General features: G+C 40.4%; 1 protein-coding gene across 1 annotated transcript in view; it reads left to right on the plus strand.

Annotated features, from left to right (window-relative positions):
* GADL1 (glutamate decarboxylase like 1) overlaps window positions 1-20360 on the plus strand; it is a 76902-nt gene extending 56542 nt beyond the window's left edge. The window contains exon 11 of the mRNA XM_074986126.1: window positions 19909-20360. Within this exon, the coding sequence (XP_074842227.1) occupies window positions 19909-20082 (174 nt within the window). The 3' untranslated portion in view covers window positions 20083-20360. The remainder of the gene's footprint in view (window positions 1-19908) is intronic.
* The last annotated feature ends 2632 nt before the right edge of the window (window positions 20361-22992 follow it).

Genomic DNA, 22992 nt, shown 5'->3' on the forward strand with positions numbered 1-22992 from the left:
ATTAATGGCCCTCACTTAGCATGACTACATTAGTAACACAGGTCTATACTTCATATTTTAATTTGAAGTACAGGAATGATACATGCATACAATGGGATAATCATAGTAGATTCCTGTGATATCTTACATGCAGTATCTTGCATAAAGCATATTCTAGCTATATCATATTCATAAAGAATATGAAATGCCCTGTCACAAACACTAACCTTGACATTTTTAAAGAAAACCTTATGGAAATTTCCATATCCTTTGCTTCAGATTCCCAGCGAGCATTGTCTCAGTTGCAATTCATGTTGCATGCCAATTAAAAGTTGGATAAAGGACTTTTCACAGCTTTAGTGCTTGAGCATACAAGGTGTCTTGAAATCTATGCTAAATCTTAACAGCTAGACTGGTTTTCAGAAGGCAGACATCCTGGTATATAAACAGTACTACTGTAGCTGAACCTAGTTATACATGGATTTTGGGATGAATCCTGAAAAATTATACTTACCAAAATATCTGAAGCCATAGTTGGTAGTGAACTAGTAAGACCATTGGGGGGCACCAAAACAACAGGAATAGGCTTGAGGTGCTAATTAGTATACACACTCTTAATGTCTGCTGGGTGAAACCATGTAAAATCTACTTTTAAAAAGGAAAAAAAAAGCTCTTTAAAATTACCATGAACATAATTGTCATAGATGTGTCCAGAGAGTGCTGTGTTTACTGAGACAAGCTGTTGTTAAGGGGAGTCCTACCGTACATGTGAATTGTCTTCTACCTTCTGAGAAGCAATAGCTGCTGCCTTCTTTTTATAATATTTTGTATAAGATTATATATTACAAGATTTAGGGGAGAAAGCATATATTTACTTTGAATACAGCTACCAGTCAGAGGATGTTGTTCAATTAAATGTGAAAGTATGTTTATAAATATATACAATCCTGTGTTCTGTTGGCATGTGTATTCATTGAGCAGCCTGAATCTATTAAGATTTGAGAAGCTAGTGTATACCTTTAACAGTAGGAATTTGAACTGTCAGTCATCCAAGGAAGCAACTGCTCAGCTTTTGCAAAGACTTTAAAGGATGCGCAGAAAAGTCCCTTATACGGCTTTCAGTCTTGGTGGATGTTTAGAGCCATGAAAATCTGCAAATTTCTGCTTTACATCGGGAGATATCTGTGTCCATGAATGTAGCTACATTTGGATGGTTTAACAGCTTTGAGGATTGCAGCTGGATACAGATACAAATTTTTGTATCCATGGAAGCTTCTAACAGTGAGACAGACAGCTGGCTCCAATCCAGGTGCAGATATGGGTACATATAAAATGTGGTACAGACTGTGGCTTGGATACAAGTTGATTGTCATAAATGTGGATCCAAATTTTTTAGGTTCTGCATGGACACTATAGATGTTGTTTTGTCATGGTGCCCTTTGTGGGCAGGGGAAATTGAAGTGATGTATCATCTGATAGGGAGTACTTCCCTGCTCCCTGACTTGCTGTTTTTGTGGATTAGTAGTTCTGGAAGCTAATTTTTGTGTGTGAAGGTATCTGTATTCTCCTTCTAGCCATTCTTGGCCCATGCAAGGGCTAAAGCCTTTTCAGCAGTGTTCTGCAATTTCTTGGGATATCTCTTCTTGATTGCTGACCCTACTTTTGGACTGCTATTGTTATTTAACATTGGTATATAGTACCATAATCAAGTAGGTAGGCTTGGTGCTTTATACAGAGACTTGGGACAAGCAGAAGAAGCTGTGTCCCAAAAGAATATTACCCCAGTTTTGTGTTGAGCCAGTACATCCCAAGACAGGACTTTGGAGAGTTCAGTGCCTGCTGTGTGAACCCTCTTTGGAAACCCATATGATCAAAGGAGCTCTTAGGTAGTGATTTTGTCATTGAGTATCAGTAGTTTGATTTAAGGAGTCCCTAGTAACATGTTTTCTGTGGGGAAGTACCATTGACCAAAGCCCTAGATGACTTTAGCTACAAACTCAGCCTGGTTGGAAAGGGTTAGCTAAGCTTGCCTAACTCGATGTCTCACTGTGAAGCCTAACACTGCCAGGGAATGTCACAGTGAACTTGCTCAGAGGTCCTTTTATCAGGTTTGTTATGTTACTGACCGAGCAGTTGTGAAACACATTTTTGATCCTAAAAATTCCCAAAAGAATGAGATTTTTCTCTTTGACAGAATTCAAAGTAATACATATTTCCAGTAGAATTTGAGTGATCATGGTATAATGAGCAACAAATGTAACAAAGAGATTGCCAGAAAAGGCATAGTTAGAAAATAAGCTCATTACAGAATGTCTGGCAATAGCATGGGCATTTGGAAATCCCTGCCCTTTCAGGCTGACTCAACTTTTTGTTGGGGGTTGATTTAAAATGGCATAAAGAAAAGTGAATTGTAATGATGCTTAATTCCAAATCAGGCAGTCACTACTTACATTCATGCAATTCCTTAATTCAGTCACTAGATGGAGATCAAAAGCAATCCAAATTGTATTCTCTGTTTCTGTAGGTCACCATCAGCCCAGCTGAAAATGAAAATATGAAATATTGACTGTTTTCTGTGCCAATCTTTTAAACTACTTTTCTGTATCCCAGAAAGATTAATCCTTTTTCCAGACCCTTTCAGAGAGTAAACTAAGAGCAAAGATTGTGGAAGGTGCCACTCTGTTGTTGCTGCAATTATCAAGTTATGTGATGAAACCCAATGCTTCTGCCACTCTTATTACCAGATCTCCATTAAATGTCTCAGGACTTAGATGGGCATCAGATTAGGATCTTTTCTGCTATCAAGAAATTCAAATATACCAATTCCCATTTAATTGCAAAAGCCTGAAACCCAAGTCTTTGACCAAAGAAATCTACTTTCATGTGGTAAAATGTGGAAGTGCTGAGTAATAAGAGGAAATGTGAAATTCTGTTCAGAGAGTTTGGAAGTGGATTTTGATGAGACTCAAAATAATGTGGTGAGAAATATGTTATCTGGTCAGAGCTGAAATTATAGAACATTATCCCTGTATTAAGTCTCATTGTGAGAGCATTATCAGTTTCTAAGGGAAAGAATGTAAGATGCACTTTTATATTTCTGGAAATATATCCTATCACAGAGAATCAGCCAAAGATTTTCCTTTTGGAGAAAGCTGGAACATAACTTTAGATTTAGAGTTTAGAACATAAGAATGGTGATTACTGGGTCACACCAAAGGTCCATCTAGCCCAGTAGCCTGCCTGCCGACAATGACCAGTGCCAGGTGCCTCAGAGGGGATGGACTGAAGACAATGATCAAACAACTTGTCTCCTGCCATCCATCTCCAGCCTTTGACAAACAGAGGCCAGGGACACCATTCCTACCCCCTGGTTAATAGCCTTTAATGGTCCTAACCTCTATGAATTTATCTAGCTCTTTTTTGAGCTCTGTTATAGTTCTAGCCTTTACAGCCTCCTCTGGCAAGGAGTTCCACAGGTTGACTGTGAACTTAGTGAAAAAGAACTTTTTTTTTATTAGTTTTAAACCTGCTACCCATTAATTTCATTTGATGTACTCTAGTTCTTATATTAACGGGGACAAGTAAATAACTTTCTTCATTCACCTTCTCTACACCGTTCACGATTTAATATACTGCTATCATGTGTCCCCTCAGTCTCTTCTTTTCTAAATTGAAAAGTCCCAACCTCTTTAACCTTGCTTCATATGGGACCCGTTCCAAATCCCTAATCATTTTAGTTGCCCTTTCCTGAACCTTTTCTAATGCCAAAGTATCTTTTTATGAGGTGTGGAGACCACATCTGTACGCAGTATTCAAGATGTGGGCAATACCATAGTTTATATAGGGGCAATAAGATACTCTTTGTGTTATTTTCTATCCCTTTTTAAATAATTCCTAACATCCTATTTGCTTTTTTGACTGCTGCTGCACACTGCATGGATGTTTTCAGAGAACTATCCACCATAACCCCAAGATCTCTTTCTTGATTAGTTGTAGCTAAATTAGCCCCCATCATATTGTATGTATACTTGAGGTTATTTTTTCCAATGTGCATTACTTTATACTTATCCACATTAAATTTCATTTGCTGTTTGTTGCCCAATCACTCAATTTGGTGAGATCTTTTTGAAGTTCTTTACAGTTTGCTTTCATCCTGACTATTTTGAACAGTTTAGTATTGTCTGCAAAATTGATCACCTCACTACTTACCCCTTTCTCTAGATCATTTATGAGTAAGTTGAATAGGATTGGTCCTAGGACTGACCCTTGGGGAACACCACTCATTACCCTTTTCCATTCAGAAAATTTACCATTTATTCCTAGCCTTTGTTTCCTGTCTTTTAACCAGTTCTCAATCCATGAAAGGATCTTCACTCTTATCCCAGGACAGCCTAATTTACACAAGACCCTTTGGTGGGCGACTTTGTCAAAGGCTTTCTGGAATTCTAAGTATAATATATCTTCTGGGTCCCCCTTGTCTGCATGTTTGTTAACCCTTTCAAAGAATTGTAATAGATTAATAAGACATGATTTCCCTTTACAGAAACCATGTTGACTTTTACCCAACAAATTATGTTCTTCTATGGGCTTGTCTACACTAGCTCCCTACTTCGAAGAGAGCATGGTAAGTAGGGTGTTGGGAGTTTATTAATGAAGTGCTGTGGTGCATATGCAGCACTTCATTAAGCCTCCCCCCCCCGCACGACAACTTCGAAGTGTTAAACTTTGAAGTGCTGGCTTGCATCTATGCTGCAGTATAGACATAGCCTCTGGGAAGTTAAGCACTGGAATAAATTGCCTGGGGAGGGTGTGGAATCTAAGAGCAGGTTAGAGGGACACCTGTTAAGGATGATCGAGATAATGCTTTGTCTTGCCTTGAGCTCAGAGGACTGGACTTGATCACCCTTTGCGGTTCCTTCCAGTTCTGAGTTTCACTGAGCTATTTTAGCATGGTTATTGTTTGGCCATTTTCATGGCAGTTATTGGGGCAGGTGTTTTGGATCATTTTATATAACTTTGAGCAGTTATCAGGCTGCTCTGAATTAGGTTATGTGCTTTGCCAGGGATCAGGAGAGCACAAAGCCATGCTGAAAATCTAGTATAGAAACTTACTGGAAGGATGGCAGTTTAACATCTTCAAACTAAACTAGGTCAGAATCCCTGTTAGTTATGGAGAGGCTGGCAATTAAGACAAGGTTTGTACAGGAAATCAGTGACATACGTGAATTAGCTGGGTGATGTAATGGAGGTAAAGTACAAATGTAGAATTTGAAAATAAATAAAGGGAAATTTGGATTTGAATTTTTAAAAAATTGCTGTAGAGCTCAAGGTACAGGAAATACAGGGCCAAGCAAATTCCAGCTGTTCGGCACATTATATGATTAATACACTAGTTTTTGAATTTGGTCTGGTTATAATTAAAATAACAGTTTAGAGTTTGTAGAATGTTAATAGAGAACCTTTATTCCATAGCCCTTGTACATGCAGAGTGGTTATATAATTGTCCCATAGTACTTTGGATGTGGAAAGGTTATACCATATAATAGCTGAATTTTTTTAACTTGGGAACCCATCAAAGGTCACATTTACAAATATAAGTCTGCATAATTGCATGCTGACATTACAGTAGAACGTATATACATTCAAATTGTCTATGTGTATAAGTACATTTGGTATTTGCAGGTGGCCAGCTTGGCAGATGTAGGTGAGCCATTTGTAAGAGCCAAATTATGCAAATTTGGCTGTGCAAATGGAAAGGGAAGTGGGCCTGGGTTGCTATATGTTCCCCTGAGCTGTTCTTCCTGCTAAGAGAAGGCCTTCAGTGTCAAGTTAACCTGTAAAGTGGGTGTTGATTCACTTTATTTTAAATTGATGACCTCTGACATGAGTGACGTACAGAGAGCCTGATTTACAGAGCACATTTTCGAAAGCTTATTGTGTGGCCGTGTTCTGGACTTGTTTTGCTTTTAGGCCTATTGAGTTTAAAAAGCACAATTGTGTAGTAGTATGTAGGGTCTAGATGCTTTCCTGACATAGTCAAAGGCAAAGTACATGTTTATATAAAATTCTCCGAAGCATCAGTTTGAAAAACTGCAATGAAAAAGGGCCAGGAAATAACTTATTGGCTAAAACACTAAAGGAAAGGCATGGAAGCATCCGTTCACTGCACATATCGGCTGTCCTTCCACAAAACGCCAAGGTCCCGCAATCAGTCTGCTCCTCACACCTGCTGCCAGTGGTTCAATGGATTAGTGACTTTGGCTCATGCAGTGTATTGCATAGTCTGCAAATGGGAGGCTAGTATGGTCAACAGCTTCACAGCCATGTGGAATGTCCTTATCTTACTTTCAGTTCAGGAGCATGTAATGTCTGGCTCTGTGAAGCTGACTTCTCCCATCTCGAGTCTTTGTACACCCCTGGTTGACGAGTCTTTGAAGATCTAGTGCAGTGCGCATATTAATAGGAATACGCTGCTACAAGTCAGTTTGGCCCAAAAGATAAAGAATTGGCTTGGCATGTGGGCAGCTTAAATTCTGTTTCTAGCTCAGACCCTGAATTGTATGACTGAGCAACTTCACCTCTGGGTCTACACTTGCCTTGAATATCGATGACTGCTACGCAGTTTAAGGTATGCCAATTGCGTACCAAAAATTGATTTTGCAGCTGTTGATATTCATCCCTGTCCTCACTGCAGGATGCCGACATTGACCCCAGAATGCACCGTTTAGTGCATGTGCAAAATGGCACTCTGGAAGATTGAACCATGACAGGTGTAGACCCATTCTATATGTTCTTTAACTTCCCCATCTGCATAAAATGGGAATTAAGAAGCACATTTGTAAAGTCCTTTGGGATCTACAAATGAAAGACACCATTATATGGTCCTTGTACTCAATTTTCACCTCTGCTAGGGATGTACTGCACCTCCCTCTGCTTCTCATTAGTGACTAAAAAGTAGCGTAATCTTGGTCCAAGAGTTTTAAGAATTCAGTCAAATTAGAGAGAGTTTGGAATGATGTAAATCCATGGCTGTGCTGCTGCTGAGATTAGAATGGAAGGATCATCTGCAGTAGCATGATGGGGGAAACTACTCAGAGGACCCAATGATAAACAAAATATATTAAAACAAACTTACAGTAGCAAAACTTAGTATTTCCATTTCCTAGCAATTAGATTGTCAGAAGCCTATGCAATACTAAAGAACACTGGTACAGTACTCATGAGTACTCTGAATGTAATTAGTATTAACAGAGTGGATTTGATAATACGTGGATTAACATCTCTTAGAGCCAAATTTCAAGATTGATTCGAATAAATATTAAACTTTTGCTCTGAAGTCAATACATCCTGAGTTTGGGTTTCATTTCATGCACCCAGTAGCACTTCTATCCCTGTCACCAGCATCAGAAGGTGTGGAGTTCAATGGCCCTTTTTCTTGGATATAGTGTATCCGTGGGAAGCCCCGTTCCACTCCAATTACAGAAAAGATTGGGGTCTAATCCGACATCCTTTCCTTGGGCAAAATTCCCATTAGGTTTGCTTGCATAAAGAATTGCAGAAATATTAAAAAAAAAATCATTTCCAATGATGCTGGAGAAAAGGGCACCATATTTGCATCTGCATATTTGTCTCATGCTTTTGTGTTACCTGCCCCCTGCATGAAGATATACCTTGTGTGCATACTGATGATAATATCTGTAACGTTTTCCAAAGCCATCCAGCTATTAATTGTTGACTGAATGTGAAGTCTTCTAGAATTCTGGATTTTAGTATAGTATAGATCCCTGTTTTAAATGCAAGTAATTTCTCAATGGGATTGAAATGAAATTAGTTTCTCTCCCATGAACATACAGTAGGTAGTCCTATCAGTCTATAAAGAGATCTAAATAAGCAAATGCCTTATAGTATTGTATATGGTTATAGTCAATAGGAATTCTAAAATACATCGGAACCACTAGAGAATTATATCCTTTCTGCAGAATATTTAATCCAGTCTATACAATATAGTAACATTATGTGGGATTTTCAAATGTGGTGTGTTGATCTAATTCTGTTCCCATAAATCAGAGATTAATCTACCATTGCTTCAATGGAAGCATAATTAGACCAATGGCGGTTAACTATAAATATCTCACCCTAAGTCACTGATAAATAGATTGGCTCAAAAACACTATAGGAGGATTATTTTTTTTTATTATTATTAAGTAGTACAGACCTTTTCAATAAAGGAAGGGAAGTGTAGCAGACTGTCAAAGTTAACATCTCTAAACTAGGTTATAACTACTTTGAAAGATCATCAGATTATTCAGGCTGTTCTACTCGCACACTTTTTTTTAAATTAATATAGGTAGTTTTTTTTAGAATTCAAAAGCTGGCTAACAAGGTCGGTTACCCATACAGAATAATGCATGGTGTTTCTATCAGGTCATGCTTTTATCACTGTATTCAGGAAAAATACAACTTCAGTGCAGAAACTTCAGTCTTGTAACTTCAGTGCAGAAACTCACCAAAAGCAAGAGTTTGAAATGATTTTACCTTTTTTCTCTGTGATTTATTTGTCAGCATTTGGACACGTGCATCAGGGTCTAAAGCCAGACAGAATTGCTTGTATGGAAATCTGGAAATTGCTGCATTGGTGATTTAATTGCCAAAGACATTGGTAGTAGAGCTAAGACTTTTTCTAGATATTGGCAATTTTTACGGTTAATGGCAATTCCCAATTTGCTGAAGGGTTCAGGTCCTGATTAAATTCGCCAAGGGAAGATCCCTTTCATTATAAGCTGGCCTTGTGGCATTGCCAATTGGAAAAAAGACAGACAACATTGTCAGGTATTTTCTACCTCGCTGAATCTGGACTGAAAGCACTGGGTGGGGCTATTGGGAAAGAATGAAATAACACCTCTACATCTCCCAAGCAGAGTAATGATCAAGCACAACAGCAAAATTTGAGCACAAGTGATACCAATCTGCAGGTGAAAATGGTCAAGAATGCTATTCCCAAAGCTTTTCCTGCTTGAGTTCTCACCTACTCCTACTCCATAAGGCCAGCACAGATTGTTCCACCCTGGGTTTTCCAGGCTAACTAAAGAACCTTCCCATCTCCTCCTGTCTTCTCACGTCTGACTTGGCTTCTGAATCCCTGAACCTCAGCGCTCTGCTAATAGGCTTGATTTGCAGCTCCACAGTGCTACTGATCCACTCCAGCATTTGTAAACACCTGTGTTTCCAACCCTCCTGTGACGTGGTAGAAATCTGGCTGTGTTACTGTCCTTTCAGCATAGCTACTATGCCATGGATTGATGGTACAGCGATCAATCCACCGGGGTAGATTTATCAGGTCTAGTGAAGACTTGCGAAACCAACTGCTGCTCATTCTTGCGTTGACTCCAATACTTCACCAGAGTTAGATGAGTAAGGGTGTTTCTTCTGTCAACCCAGTGCAGTGTGGTTAGTAGATGTATGCTACGCTGATTTTAGCTGCTCTATTAGTATAAATTGCATAGCTTAGCTCATTGTGTCCCTGTAGTGCAGACCTGCCCTCAGAGTCCCTCCCATTTTCTCCCTCCCTCCCTCATCGTATGCCAATAAACCTGGCCTTCCCTTGACAGAGCATCTTTCTATCACAGCTGACCGCCAGTACCCAACCCAGCATGGCTTTCTTTCCAATTTCAGGACTCTCCCCACGGTGCTGTGGGATCTGCGAGGATCCATGCTGATGACTGGAAAGGCAGCTTGTCTCTTTGTAGAGCTTTGACAGCTTTAGCAACACTTCTGCCTAGGTAGAAATTGTGAGAGGGGAAAAATTCTTTATAAATTGGGTGTGATCCAAACTAACTTCTCTCCTTTGTACCTGGTAGGAAGAGCACTTAGCCCTAGAGCAGGGGTCTCAAACTCATGGTGCATGGGCCTTCTGTGGGCTGAGGCATATTTGGAATCCATCCCAGGAGTTCTGACAGCATGGGGGACATGTCTGTCCTCATCCCCCAAGCCCTGCTTCTTCCCACAACCCCCTGACCCCTGAGGGACATGGCCTTGGAGGTACGGGCGGGGGTGTGCGTAGCAAGGAGTGGCAGAAGTGGTTGCTCCCGCTTCCCCTGCACTCCCTGGAGTGGTGGGACACGTGGGGAAGTAGAGCAAGTGCACTCACCCAGTGCGTTCCATTTCCCTGTGGCATCTGGAAGTAGGAGAAGGGGATTGACCACAGCGGCCTCCCCCCATGCCAGGCCCCCTGGTAGCTCCCTAGGCCACATCCCTTGTGGGTGAGCAGGGACGGAGATGGCTGAAAGGGGCATGGGTACAGACATGCTTCCCCGCTGCCATGCTGCTAGGATTCCTGGGCCATATTGCTAATAGACTTCAGCCTGCAGATGGCTGGTAGATCACGAGTTTGAGACCTCTGCCCTGCAGTTGCAATTATAATACAGAAAATCTCAGACAAGTTTGTTCTCTTCCATCCACCAAACTTCACCCATCTCTTCAAAAGATGGTGATTTGCTGGATACATTTTTAAATGAACGTTTCATGTACATTTTGGCTCTGTTAATGCAGCAGATACTAGAGCAGGTTTCAGAATTCCTTTGGGCCTTCAAACTTGGGAGACATGTAAGGAAAAGGAGATTCTTGCAATCCAGTCTCCAGACTGAAGTGATACACAGTGAGCTTTAGCTGTACATTTTGAAAATATTCATTAATATTTATTTGCTTATATGGGGTACTAGAAATATGAACACTTGAAGCTCTTGCTTGCTTAATTAAAATATTCCTATAACAGTGCTCTACAAAACTAAAATTGTGACTACACCTATTTATAGTAAAGTATTAAAGACATTATATGACCAGTTCTAATGTATTTAATGAGAAGAACAGAACTGCATTTCATAAAATTGTTTGACAGTAATAACAGTTATTCAGAAACCCATCTGGTGGCCATTTTCTTCCTCTGCTACAGGAAATGAGCAAGATGCCCTTAAGGCCAGTCCTGCAAACCCTTCTGTGAGGTAGCCTTAACTCCCACAAGTAGTTCCATTGGCACCCAGGAGTAAAGATTTAGCAGGGGGGTTGCAAGAATGTGAAGGCAATTAAAGTCATAGGGCCGAATTTATTCTTCATGTAATTCAAGTAAAGGTGATATTGCACCAGGGCTACATGTGCCCTCTGTAGTTGCCATAGGTTGGTTGCCTGCTGGTCACAGGAAATCCTGCAGTGTGATCTAGAATGTTGTTAGCTTTATTATGTTTCTGTTGATTTATCCATTTCCAGAAATCTCTACAAAATGTAGCATAGGTTATTAGTGGTCAGCGCACAGTTTTTGGTGTGAACAGCATACAGCATTTGTTAGAACTATTGTTTTTCACCTGAAACTTTTGACTGCTTGCGGGTTATTTTTCTGGTGATACCTTTCAGTTACATAGACAGTGGTGTAGATTGTAGCATTCAGCTGCTGCGTCTAGTAAAAACCTAGTTCACAGATTTGGCTCTGGAGAAGCAGAAGGGTTTCTAGAGTTTCCCCATTCCACTCTCCTCCCTCTTCCCAGTGCAAATTGCTAGGCCCCATTATGTGTAATGCCAACAGACCTTGGTTGCCAGCACCTGGGATAGAACCTGCAAGCACAGGGTCTAAAGCCCTGCACTCTACCACACGAGGTAAGGGCCAGCAGGCTGCCAGCGGAGGCTGTAGAGCAGAGACTTCACTCACCCCAGATGAGATCTCAGTTTCTCTGGGTACTACATATGGAATGCTGTTCACTTCTCCCTCACTCCTTGCTTGGACAACTAGGTCTACTTCCTGCCCATTTCCATACATGCTCACTGCTTTCAGGGTGTGAATAGCATCTTGATAAAAGTCCCTGGAAGGAAAGGGTTGCAGTTTTTGTCCAAGGCCTTACATGGGATATATAGGAAGTAACATGGAATGCTCCTTCTTCCCTCTCCCGCACCCACCGCTTAGCTGTCTGAAGGCTGGTTGCAGGCTAGCCGTCCATGATTAACACTGTTGTCCAGAATTTTCGGAAGGTCTTGTTTTTATCTTTTGCTTACTTCAGTTTGTGAAAGGCTGAAGATGCAAATTCCTAATCCTCCTCCACTTCACCCCGTCCCCATGCCTGCGCTAGCTTACCTGTGACATCTCATGCATCTATGGGTTTTTTTTCAAGCCCTTGTTCATGCATCATTTTAAAGCGTACAGACTTTGTAAAGTTACTCATTTCAGTCACAAAGAAAAATGTGACAGACAACACAGCACTGGTAGTGGAATCTACACAGGAGATTAGGAGAAGGGTGTGACCTTACTCCAGTCTCAATTCTACAGTTAGATACATATGGGCAGACCCTTCTGCTTTCTCGGAGCCCTTCTGACTTCAGTGGAATTGCCTGAAGAAGAAGTGGTCTGGTAATATCCATTTCATGTCAGGATCAGGGCTTGAAACGTGAGTTTGAGGATGCTAAAAGCATTATAAGGTGAGGGGTAAAGACCAGGACAAGTATTAGTTTTTGGTTTTGTGAGCAGATAATAATGTCTTTTTGTTAAAGAGGGTGATCAGATCTGACAGTTTTGCTATGGTAGCAGTGCACATTTTCTCTGAAGGGAAACTGCCAGCAACCTCCTTGAAGGTCATTATTCTCCTTTACAAGATAGAAATGATACAAAGAACCTGGTTTTCTTTTAATGTTCATTTTGCTTTTAGATCCATTTGAAAAAGATGAACAAAGCCTCATTACTACTCTCTGATCTTTAGTGTGATGCAAATACAGAGTGTTGCTACACATGGACCTTATGCTAGAAGCTGGCTTGTGAAAATGGAATAAGAGTTGGGAACCATTTCATATTTCTGAAGAGACATTTATTTTTGTCTGGGAGAAGTGTGTTTGGGTTTTGGAACTTAGGTCACCAAATAATGTGAGTTGTTTGTTGTAATATATGCCCACCACATGCACTGCATTGTGATTGCCTTTTCCCCATGGACAAGGAAAATGGAAGCTCATCCCTTTGCACACAAACTGAGAGAGAGTTTCTTCTCGATACCTGTTTCTTTCAAGATGACAAGCTGTTGTTTCATTACTCCATGAAAGAACCTTCTTTTGCCAGTATTGAAAGCTAGTGAAATCTAATTGTAAATGCTAGTTTAACACAATGCTTTATAGAAGAATTTAGTGTATGCTATGAAAGCTTTTAAACTGATTATTTATAAAAGCCATAGCACACAACTGTCTGGCTACCGGTTAAACAAATCAGAATGTTTTTGCCCCTGACTTATACATTAGTGGCATTGCTAACCTCCTGGGTTTCATTCAGTGCCCAGACTTTCCACATGGTTTGTTAAAGAGAGGCTAATGAAGCAACACAAAGGACCAGGAATGTGTAAGAAGACAATAAGGGAGTCATGCAAATTACTCTACAATGGAGAAGAGTGCACATAAGTGATGACAAACATGGATGTGGGAGTGTCACATGGGAAAGTATATTGCTCACCAATGTGTATTTTAGCTGTAATGAAAACTATGTACATATCTGTAAGTGCTGATTCAGTTACAGTCTCTCCTGCCTCACCCTTTATAAAAATGAGGACCATCAATTTAAATAGATTTAGCTGAAAAAATGAGTACCATAAATTTAAATACATTCAACTGAAAATGTAAATTGAAAGTAATCCCTTCACAGTAAATGATAGATTTCACCTTTGTAATGGGGTTGTGGGGAGCGGAAGCTATGTAAATATTGTGTTGTAATCAAGGATAAGTCAAATGCAGTATTGGGTAGGGACACAATGGAAAGGTGATGCTTTAGACAGCTATGATCATTGCATAAATGAGTGGCTGAAACCATTGTTTGATGAAAGATAAAGCTTGGCCAACCTGCCATAATTTATTGGTCAAGAAATATGTATAATGAATTAATATTCCTTTTCGCACAAAGTAACAATTGAGAGGTGCACACACACGTCACTGTATGGAAGGCGTAGCACCACGACTTCCCAAAATGCACAGAGAACATCAGTAGCAGGCAAAAAATACAGAAACGTCTCTTTCTTACTTTGATTCTCTAGTGGCGCTGTAGAAGTAGTTTGCTGTTTCTTTAACAAATGTATTTATTTCTTTGTTTATGGTATGGTATGACATGAGGGAAACACTGGTGCAGTCATATTTTGTAATAATTTATTAGTGGGTTAGGGCTGTGGGCTCAGAACAAATTCGAGACAAAAGAAAAACATGTTTGGGTTTTTACAGGCTGCCTTGGCTACAGGAACAAAGTTGTGATTGGGAGTGCAAACATTTGGTATTTAGATTGTCCCAATTGGGGTGACAGCTGACAAATGACCTGGGTTTGTTTTTAATTATCACCAAAAAGAAAAAGCTTTCACTTAAAGTCTGCAACCAATTTTGCAACACAATGACAACAGGTTATTAAATAATGGAGAACTATGCTTTCTTAGGTTTAGAATGTGTTGAAAGAGACATTGTTTCACAGTATTTATAGTAAGTAGTTAGTGTAGTGATTATAAATAACCAAAGTTGTTTACTTGCTGGTATACCGTGCTCATCAATTTCTTTGAGTGCATAGTCATCATCTGAATTTAGAATAAGAAATAACGGGCAGATGTGATGTGGCAACTGTTTTCAAGATCTTTTGGTAAATGAGGTTGTTTATGTTCTAGTAGCATCCAGAGAGAGCATGTGATATTGGGGCCATGCCGTGTAAGGTGCTGTATGAACATGTAACGAGAAATCTTACAGACTGTATGATGCTGAGGGCGATGGCAGAGAAAATACAGTTGTTTCCACATTACTGATAGAACTGAGCCCCACAGGAAGACAGAGGTTATATCTGTACAGCAAAAGATAACCTGGGCTCTGAGACATTCTCCCACAGGGTAACAGACTTGGGTTTGTGCTAAAAATAGCCTTGTAGACATTGCAAATCATGCAGGAACCCAGGCTCTGAAAGTCTAGCTTCAGTCCCAGCATCTCCACAACTGTAGCACAAGCCCCCCATTCTGGACTCAGATAACACAGGCCTTGAGACTCACTGCCATTTGTAGTTTTTCTGCCTAGGTAGACCCAAAGTGATATGGAGATTTGTGGCAGAACATGGAATTAAATCTCAGTCCATCCTTCCTGTCTTGGACCTTGTTTCAACAAAATAAGTGCATGTCTGTTATATAGTTGAGTTAATTATTCATTTTGTTGTAAATATCTGTGAATTTGGTGTAGCTGATTTTCACGGCAAGCAGTTTTTTGTAACCATGTACTCAGGGCAGAATATGAATTTATTCTGAATGAAAATATGCCTCCTTTGGAGTTTTGTGGTCAAATGAGACAGCTGCATGTATAAACTTGTCATTTTGCAAAACTGAAGGCCAAGGCAAGAATTGGAAAATGGTTTTACATGTTTGGGAAATGGTGAACATGTGCTCTTTCTCCAGTTTTATCACCTGGGAGATGTCTGCTACAAAATTCAACAACAGTTCTCATGCTTTGGGAACATTCATCAGGGTTATATCTGAGCAGTTTAAATCCTTAATAGTCAATCTGCCAGTATCCTTCTGCCTTCCAGAAAGTGGTTCTTTTGTGGGATCTTGAATTTATATAGATTTCACTTCAAGATAGCCAGATCTTGTTCCCTTTGAAGTAAATGGGGAATGTTGCCACTGATTTCAGTGGGAGCAGAATCTGATCTAGTGCATGTAGGTTACCGTTGACATAAAATAGGAATAACTTTTGATCATAACAGAAGCAGTAGATTTCCTTGGCTTTGTTGTAGCCCTTGTGGCATGTAAAATTGCCTTCCTTCTCAAATGGTCCCTTGAAATTTGTCGTCTTAGGAAAGAGTCAGCATGGGAGAATTTAGGCTTCTTAAATCCCTCAAATCTTCATCTTCCAACTTAATTCTGCTCTCTTTTTAACCTCTTTGGAAAGGATCTTTGGTAGAATTGTTACAACAGCCCTGTCATTTCCTGCCAATAGGACATCCAGAACCAGTGCTCGACGAGCAGCAGCTGTGCTTTATAAGTAGAAGGTGGCTTCACAGTGTACTGTGATGGGACATGTCCCCACCCCGTTGGCAGCAAGGCTCATGAGCGTCCTGGCACTCGGATGGTACCAGTGAGGTGTGCCTTCAGAGCGTATGTTGCTTGGACAAGGGGAGCTTAAAAAGGAAAAGCTGGCCAGGAAGCAAGGTGGGAAAGCTGTCTAAGTACATAAAGTTAGGCTTCCCTTCCCTCTACCACCTTTAGTTTAGGTAGACAGACCCTGCAGCCCTGGTAGTGTCTCTAGACATGTAAACTCTGGCAGTGCCCTGTATCTGGACCTGGAGAGCAGTGCCAGGAACTGGTGGTAGAAATAGGGGTGAGACAACTCCCACAGAGAATGGTGACCTTGCCCAGGAGTGGCAGTTACTGAGAGAACCCTGAGACAAGAGACGTAAAGAATGACAGCTGAGCTCAGGCTGAGAGCTGGTAGGGTACATGCCTGAACAGAAGGCGGTGCTTTAAAATGCACTGTGGGGGCAGTCATTCACTAGTGAATGGTCTTGTAGGTAATCAGGAATGATCTGGTTTATCTGAGAGTGGTAAAATATTATTCAACCAAAGTACTAATATTAACTTTAGTACTGGAGAACACTGGGGCTTTGTGAAATTCTGTAAACTAAGGGTTATTTATAGAAGCTGTGGGATTTCTGGTCGAACTTTGCACCCAGGAGCCACATGAGGAGTATGCAGGCAGCACTGTACTTCTAGGCCCAGCCCACTTCCCTCACTGCTCTGTCCCCTGTGGGGTGCATAGAGGGAGCTGTCTTGCTGGCTGTGTAGGGCAGGATGCTCCTTCTAACCCCATCCTCACAAATGTGTGTAAGGGTCAGCCACAATCTGGATTCTAAATGCAGACAACTTAAACCTTAATGCTAAAGTCCTCTGACAGTGGCTGATGCCACTGAGGGAGTAAACAGAAATTATCAAGTGATCTGTCTACTGTTATCCATTTCCATCCTCTGACAAACAGTGGTTAAGGACACCATTCCTACCCACCCTGGCTTAATAGCCTTTGATGGACCTCACCTCCATGCATTTATCCACTTCTTTTTTGAACCCTGTCAGTCTTGGTCTTCACAGCCTCCTCCGGCAGGGAGTCCCATAGGCCTGCTGTGTGAAGAAAAAACTTTCTTTGTTAGTTTTAAACCTGCTATCTATTAATTTCATTTGGTGACCCCTAGTTCTTATGTTACAGGATGATATAGAAGGTGCTTGGTCCTGCCTTGAGGGCAGAGGACTGGACTTCATGACCTGTTGAGGTCCCTTCCAGTTCTAGTATTCTGTGGTTGTATGACTGTAAGGTTCTGCTCAGCATTAGCAAGGGGGTCACAATCTGACCCTAAAATGTTTGACGTATTGAATTTTCAAATTCTCATTGTTAGATTTGTTGTGGTGGTTGTCCTCTGTCCCCCAGATCTTTACTAATGCTGGTTTCACTTCTAGCCTCTTTCTTTTTTGTTATTTTATTAGGCAAAAGGCAGGTTTCTGGGAATACATTGCTTTCTGCACCGATAATCATTGTACTCCTGTGCTTAATTCATACTTGAGTTGTGGATTTTAATTAAAATTGTAACTCTACCAATCTTAGATTTTTTTTTTTTTTTAAAAAAAAGTAAACTCCATACAAAGACAACGAAGAGTGGGCAGAGAGAATCTAAGCTGGAGCTAAGAATATTCCTTCTGTGAATCCAAAAATGATTTCAAGCCAAGAACATTGCAAGGCTCCACAGCTTAACTAACGTGGAGGGGCTAGAACAGTATCTTGTAAAATACATTGACTAATTGTGAGATGTTTACATCAAAACAAATTGCCTGAGACTTACCTCGTGAAAGGTGTCTGCATATGTACCTTGTAGAAGTAATGCTATTAAATAAAGGTTGGCACCATCATTTTTCTTTTGTGGCTCCAGCAGCATTTTCTGCCACTGGCTTTTAGAGTTGAAATAAATTACTGCAGGAACTGAAGCTGGGTCATAGCTCTATTTGTTCAGCTCACATACAAAATGTTACCCAACAGTGTACACGAAGGGACTGTTGGGAAGTTGTAGCCTAATTTAGAAAATAGTAAGTAAACTACAACCACTAATATGACACTTAGTCATGTTCATAAGGGGCTTGGTCATGCTCGGAGCTGAGTGCTGTGGTCTTAGGCCAGCACAGAATGTAAGCTCATTGGATGCAGTGGCACTATTCACCTGCCTAAAGATAAGCCATAGTTAAATGTTTTTCAGGTTCAGAACCAGAGTGTTCAGCGTCTTGCAGGATTTGGGCATGTGGATCTTATTCAATGAATCTTTTATTCATGTTTACTGTGCAGTGGTGTTATTTGTAGGTTAACATGCTATTCAGTGTGGCAACTCTGGGGACTAAAGTAAACAATAAAGACTAAGGGTCAAATCCAAGCCCCATTTAAGTCAACAAGAGAATGGCCATTGACTTCAGTGGAACCAGGATTTCAACCCGGATGCTGCATTTAGCTGCCTCTTATTCAGCAGTGCAGGGCTCACACGCACAGTGTAGTGCCTGCTGTCAAGATACTCCTCCTAGTGAATGGTTGAGGAGGAGGAAGAATCTTAGCTCTGTTTCACTAATCATGGACTAGGCATGTGTGGGAGATCAAATGTGATCTTTTGAAGGCTGAAGTTACTTATTCCCTCCTTAGAGGGATAGGTGTATTAGACTGTTTCTGTAAAAATAACAAGGTGTTGTGTAGCATCTCAGAGACTAATGGATTTTTTAGAGATTTTGTTTCTCCTGGTGCCTCATGCTCTTCTAGCACAGAGCACAATGGGGCTGCTGTAGCTCATATACCATTCCGTGCTCATGCCTAAACCTAAAGGCATAGACTGGCCCTAGAGACTGAAAGCCAAGGCAGATGCTGAGGGATTAATGACCAGCTCCCAGGGGAACCAAAAAAACACCACCACCTGGCTCATCATAAAGGTCCCCTGGAAACTGTGTCCTGAGGTTGTTATTGCTATGATTTAAGACGAAGCAGACATGGGCTGAAACCAGACTCAGTTAAATTCGGAGTTACTCCACAACCATCAGGATCTGGTGGTAGTAAAGACCAGGGTCTCGCCCAAGCAGGTTTGATTTGTTTAAGTGATGAAGTTCCAAGTGGAATGGATTGGTGGGGAGGGGATTTCTAAAGCGGTTGCTCTGCACATTAACTAACGTGTAGGTGGCTTGCGTTATCTGTCAAAATTTATTTCAATTTATAATAAAACACAATTAGAAAAAGCAATAGCCAGAGAAAGATAGGTGCAATGTTTGATTTTGATGTATTATTCCTTGCAACATTTCTTACTGCTGATTGATAATGCAGTGCTTAAGTAAGGCATTTTGTTTTGGTAACCATCATTCATGTACTAAGGTCACAAACCAGAAATCTAAAAATCAGTCAGTGTTTGCACAGACCTTTGAAAATGTAAATTGTTTTTCAGATTTATGGAGGACAGGTCCATCAGTGGCTCTTAGTCCCTCACCTCTGTTTGCTAGAAGCTGAGAATGGGCAACACTGAATGGATCACTTGATGATTACCTGTTCTGTTCATTCACTCTGACATAACTAGCACTGGCCAGGAAGGAAAGAGAGGATACTGGGCTAGAGGGACCTTTGGTTACTCAGTACGGTCATCTTTATCCAAGCAAAGAGTTCTTATGTGGGTTGTACCATTGAAATCAGTGGGCCAGTTCACATAAGCATAGGATGGTAAGACCTTGTCCTAACACAGTGGTTCAGTCTGTTCCTATCTGGACAATATTTTCCATACTGGGGATCCTCCCTCTCATTTAGTGATACGCAATGGCCATGACACTTCCAAGCTGAGAACTCCTGTCCTGGTGCTAAATGTGATTAAAGATTACACCTTTAAACATCTGTTCTCTTCCCTCACTGTAGGTTGCTCCTGTAATTAAAGAGAGAATGATGAAGAAAGGAAGCATGATGTTAGGGTACCAACCTCACCGTGGCAAAGTCAACTTCTTTCGCCAGGTAGTGATCAGTCCCCAGGTGAGCCGTGAGGATATGGACTTCCTGCTGGATGAGATCGACTTGTTGGGCAGAGACTTATAGCCATAGCTCAATGGCACCAGGCGCTGCTTCTATGCAAAATGTTTACAGATCAGTAATGCTTGTAGCATACCGGTATTCTGTTTTGTAACCCGTAGTGGAAAGCTCGATGAGCAGCGGTATTAAGGATTTTGCAAGTAGAGTACCTCTCAACTTGAGCATCTGAGCTTACAGTGCTCATCCTGGTGCCACTGGTTATATCAGCATGTAAGAAACACCACCACTTCCATTTTTAGGAGCATAACCTTCTGGTGATGCTTCTGATATTGACCTCCTATAGGCTAATGCGGCAGGTATCTGGTAGGTGCCGAAGGGTACAGTAGGCCAGACTGACCATTGACATAAGTGGGTATGACATCGCTAACTTCAGTGCAGTCATGCCTGCTTATGTCAGCCATGATTTAGCTCAGTGAGTATTAAAATCAAAGCACATCTCCAATCCATTAATATTTTATCCTGATATGCATTTAAGGATAAAGGCTCAGCTGGTGACTGAAGTAGTAAGGCCTGATGTTAGGGGTCCTGTGTCACTCTTAATGAAAACCCCTAAAACCAGTAAATTGCCCAGCACAAAATGGGCCCATTCAGCATTCGCCCATCCATAAACCTATCATGATTTTTAGCAGAGGTGAGAATGTTGAAGTGGTGGTGATATAATTTTTAAACTTTTTGTCAATGGTAGATATGTACAGTTTCTGATCTACTGTCCATATTTCCTTTCTTTTTCAAGTGTAAACATTTCTTTAGCAACTTTAGATGCACATTAACATTTTACCAAAAAGTTGGAAAAATATATGTAGCATAAAGGGGTGTGATTTTTATGCAGGGTAGCTATTTATTAAGAACTAATGTAACAAAGCATTGTATTTATCAGAGTCCCTTAGGATTTTCCTACAGATTTGAAAAACACTAGATCTTGTGTGATTAATGTGTAATTCTTTTTTGGCATTAAACCTTAAGCTGCTGTGTAAGTTAAAATTTGTTTGTGACTGTAGCATATGAATATTGTTCAAAAATAATTGAAATACCAAAATTAACTTCTAACCTTTATAGTTACTCAAAATTAGTCTATTTAGAAAAATAATTTTGTGAGCGAGCTAGTTTAATTTTCTTCTATCTATAAAATGATTGAAAAAATAATAAAAAATAGAAATCATGAATGCATCTTTCTGTGGGAGCTCTAGCAGTAAGCTTAAGGAAATGGCCATATTTTTCACTTCTAACTTGTTTCACGAACGTACTTTGTTGTTTTATTCTGTTTCATGATGTGTCTTTGAGGAAGCACTGACCAATATTAACTTTTTTGTTCTAATGTCTCTGTGTTGCTGAAAGCAGTCTTTAAATGTAGTGCTTGATGTTTTCATTTCATATGTTGTGGTAGTATCCAGTATTGTACAACATTCCCATTTTCAATCTCCACGCCATCAGTGTGGAAAGTTTAAGTCAGTATCAGTCACTCTGTCAGAGCCGTATATGGACAGCTTGATAAACCTCTGCAGAGTATACTGGGAATGGATACTTTTGAACCATAATACACCATTGGCTGTGGCACACTACCCATCCCTTTCGGAAGGGGCATGTTATTGAGGGCGTTTGGAAGATAGTAATGAGGTTTTGACATGAATACGTAGCACCTTATTAGCATAATGACAGCTGCATGCGATTCAAAAATGCCGCTTTCAGAACTCACACTGCCCGTCTAGCCGGGGGCCTTTGAAAGGCCCCCTTGACTTCGAAAGCCACTTCTTCCTAAAACCAAAGAGAAAGAAGGGGCCTTCAAAGTTGGGGGTCCTTTTGAAAGGCCCCCAGCTTCACAGGTGGCGTGCATTCCAAAAGCAGCACTTTTGAATTTCGCATGGGCATCATTATGCTAATGAGATGCTGCATATTCATGTCATTAGCATGTCATTCATTAGCATTTTCCAAATTTCCTCATTAACATGCCCCTTCCGAAAGGGAGGGTAGCATGGCCATAGCCATTGATATTACTGGGGCATTCTTAATAAAAATCACTGGCATAATTTAATCCTTTATTTTTGCCCTGTAGTACTTATTGATTCACATCAAACACTACCTGAGATTTCTGGATAACAACATAATTTAAAACTGTGATTCAGCAAAGGAATTAAGTGTCTCCTTGAAGTTAAGCACATGGCAGTTCAGGGCCCCATTGCTCTCATAGACAGACAGACGCTCTAGAGAAAGAAAAGTGTCAGATTTTTGATTCCGGCTCAGATTCTCATCTGATTAAACCCTACATAGCTCAGTTGAATAAAGCTATCCCAGCTTACACCAGCTGAGGATTTTGGTCCTCTGTATTTACTACTAGTGTCAATGAAATTATGTACCTATAAAACAAATTCATGCTTTCCTTTATTTCCAGTGACTTGAGACAGTCACAGTACACTCAGGTTGGTCTGTCTGAAATACCATTTTTATAATTCTGTCATTGTAGTAGCTGTATTTTTAAACAGAAGTCAAACTGAACTTTTTTTGAATTTTTTGCACAAAATATTACTTGGACTTGCACTCTATTTGCTTTCTTGAAGGGTGAGGGTTAATCTTACAGTATGATGAAATTAACTTATTTGAACTCTGTATTTTCTCTGTTGCTGTTGGTTCATTGTGACACCTAAGGTATGTAATAAGAAGGTCCTGCTTCAGGATGGTAATAACATTTTCTTATAGTAGCTTATTTAGACCTAATAAATGCAAAAATGTTTATTTTTAGTTGATTTGAATAAAAAGTAAAGTAAATGATACTTTTAAAAAGGCAGGCCGTGTTTGTCATTTGTAAATCTTAATACCAGGAATAAAAATGTCGTCTTTAAAGAATTGCAAATGGTGAACATGCCAGATGGAAGAAGCAGCATGGATTTGAGAATATCAGGCACACTCTACTCCTGTTGCAGG

The sequence above is a fragment of the Carettochelys insculpta genome, chromosome 2 (genome assembly GCF_033958435.1).
Source record: "Carettochelys insculpta isolate YL-2023 chromosome 2, ASM3395843v1, whole genome shotgun sequence".
In the NCBI taxonomy this organism is placed as follows: domain Eukaryota; kingdom Metazoa; phylum Chordata; order Testudines; family Carettochelyidae; genus Carettochelys; species Carettochelys insculpta.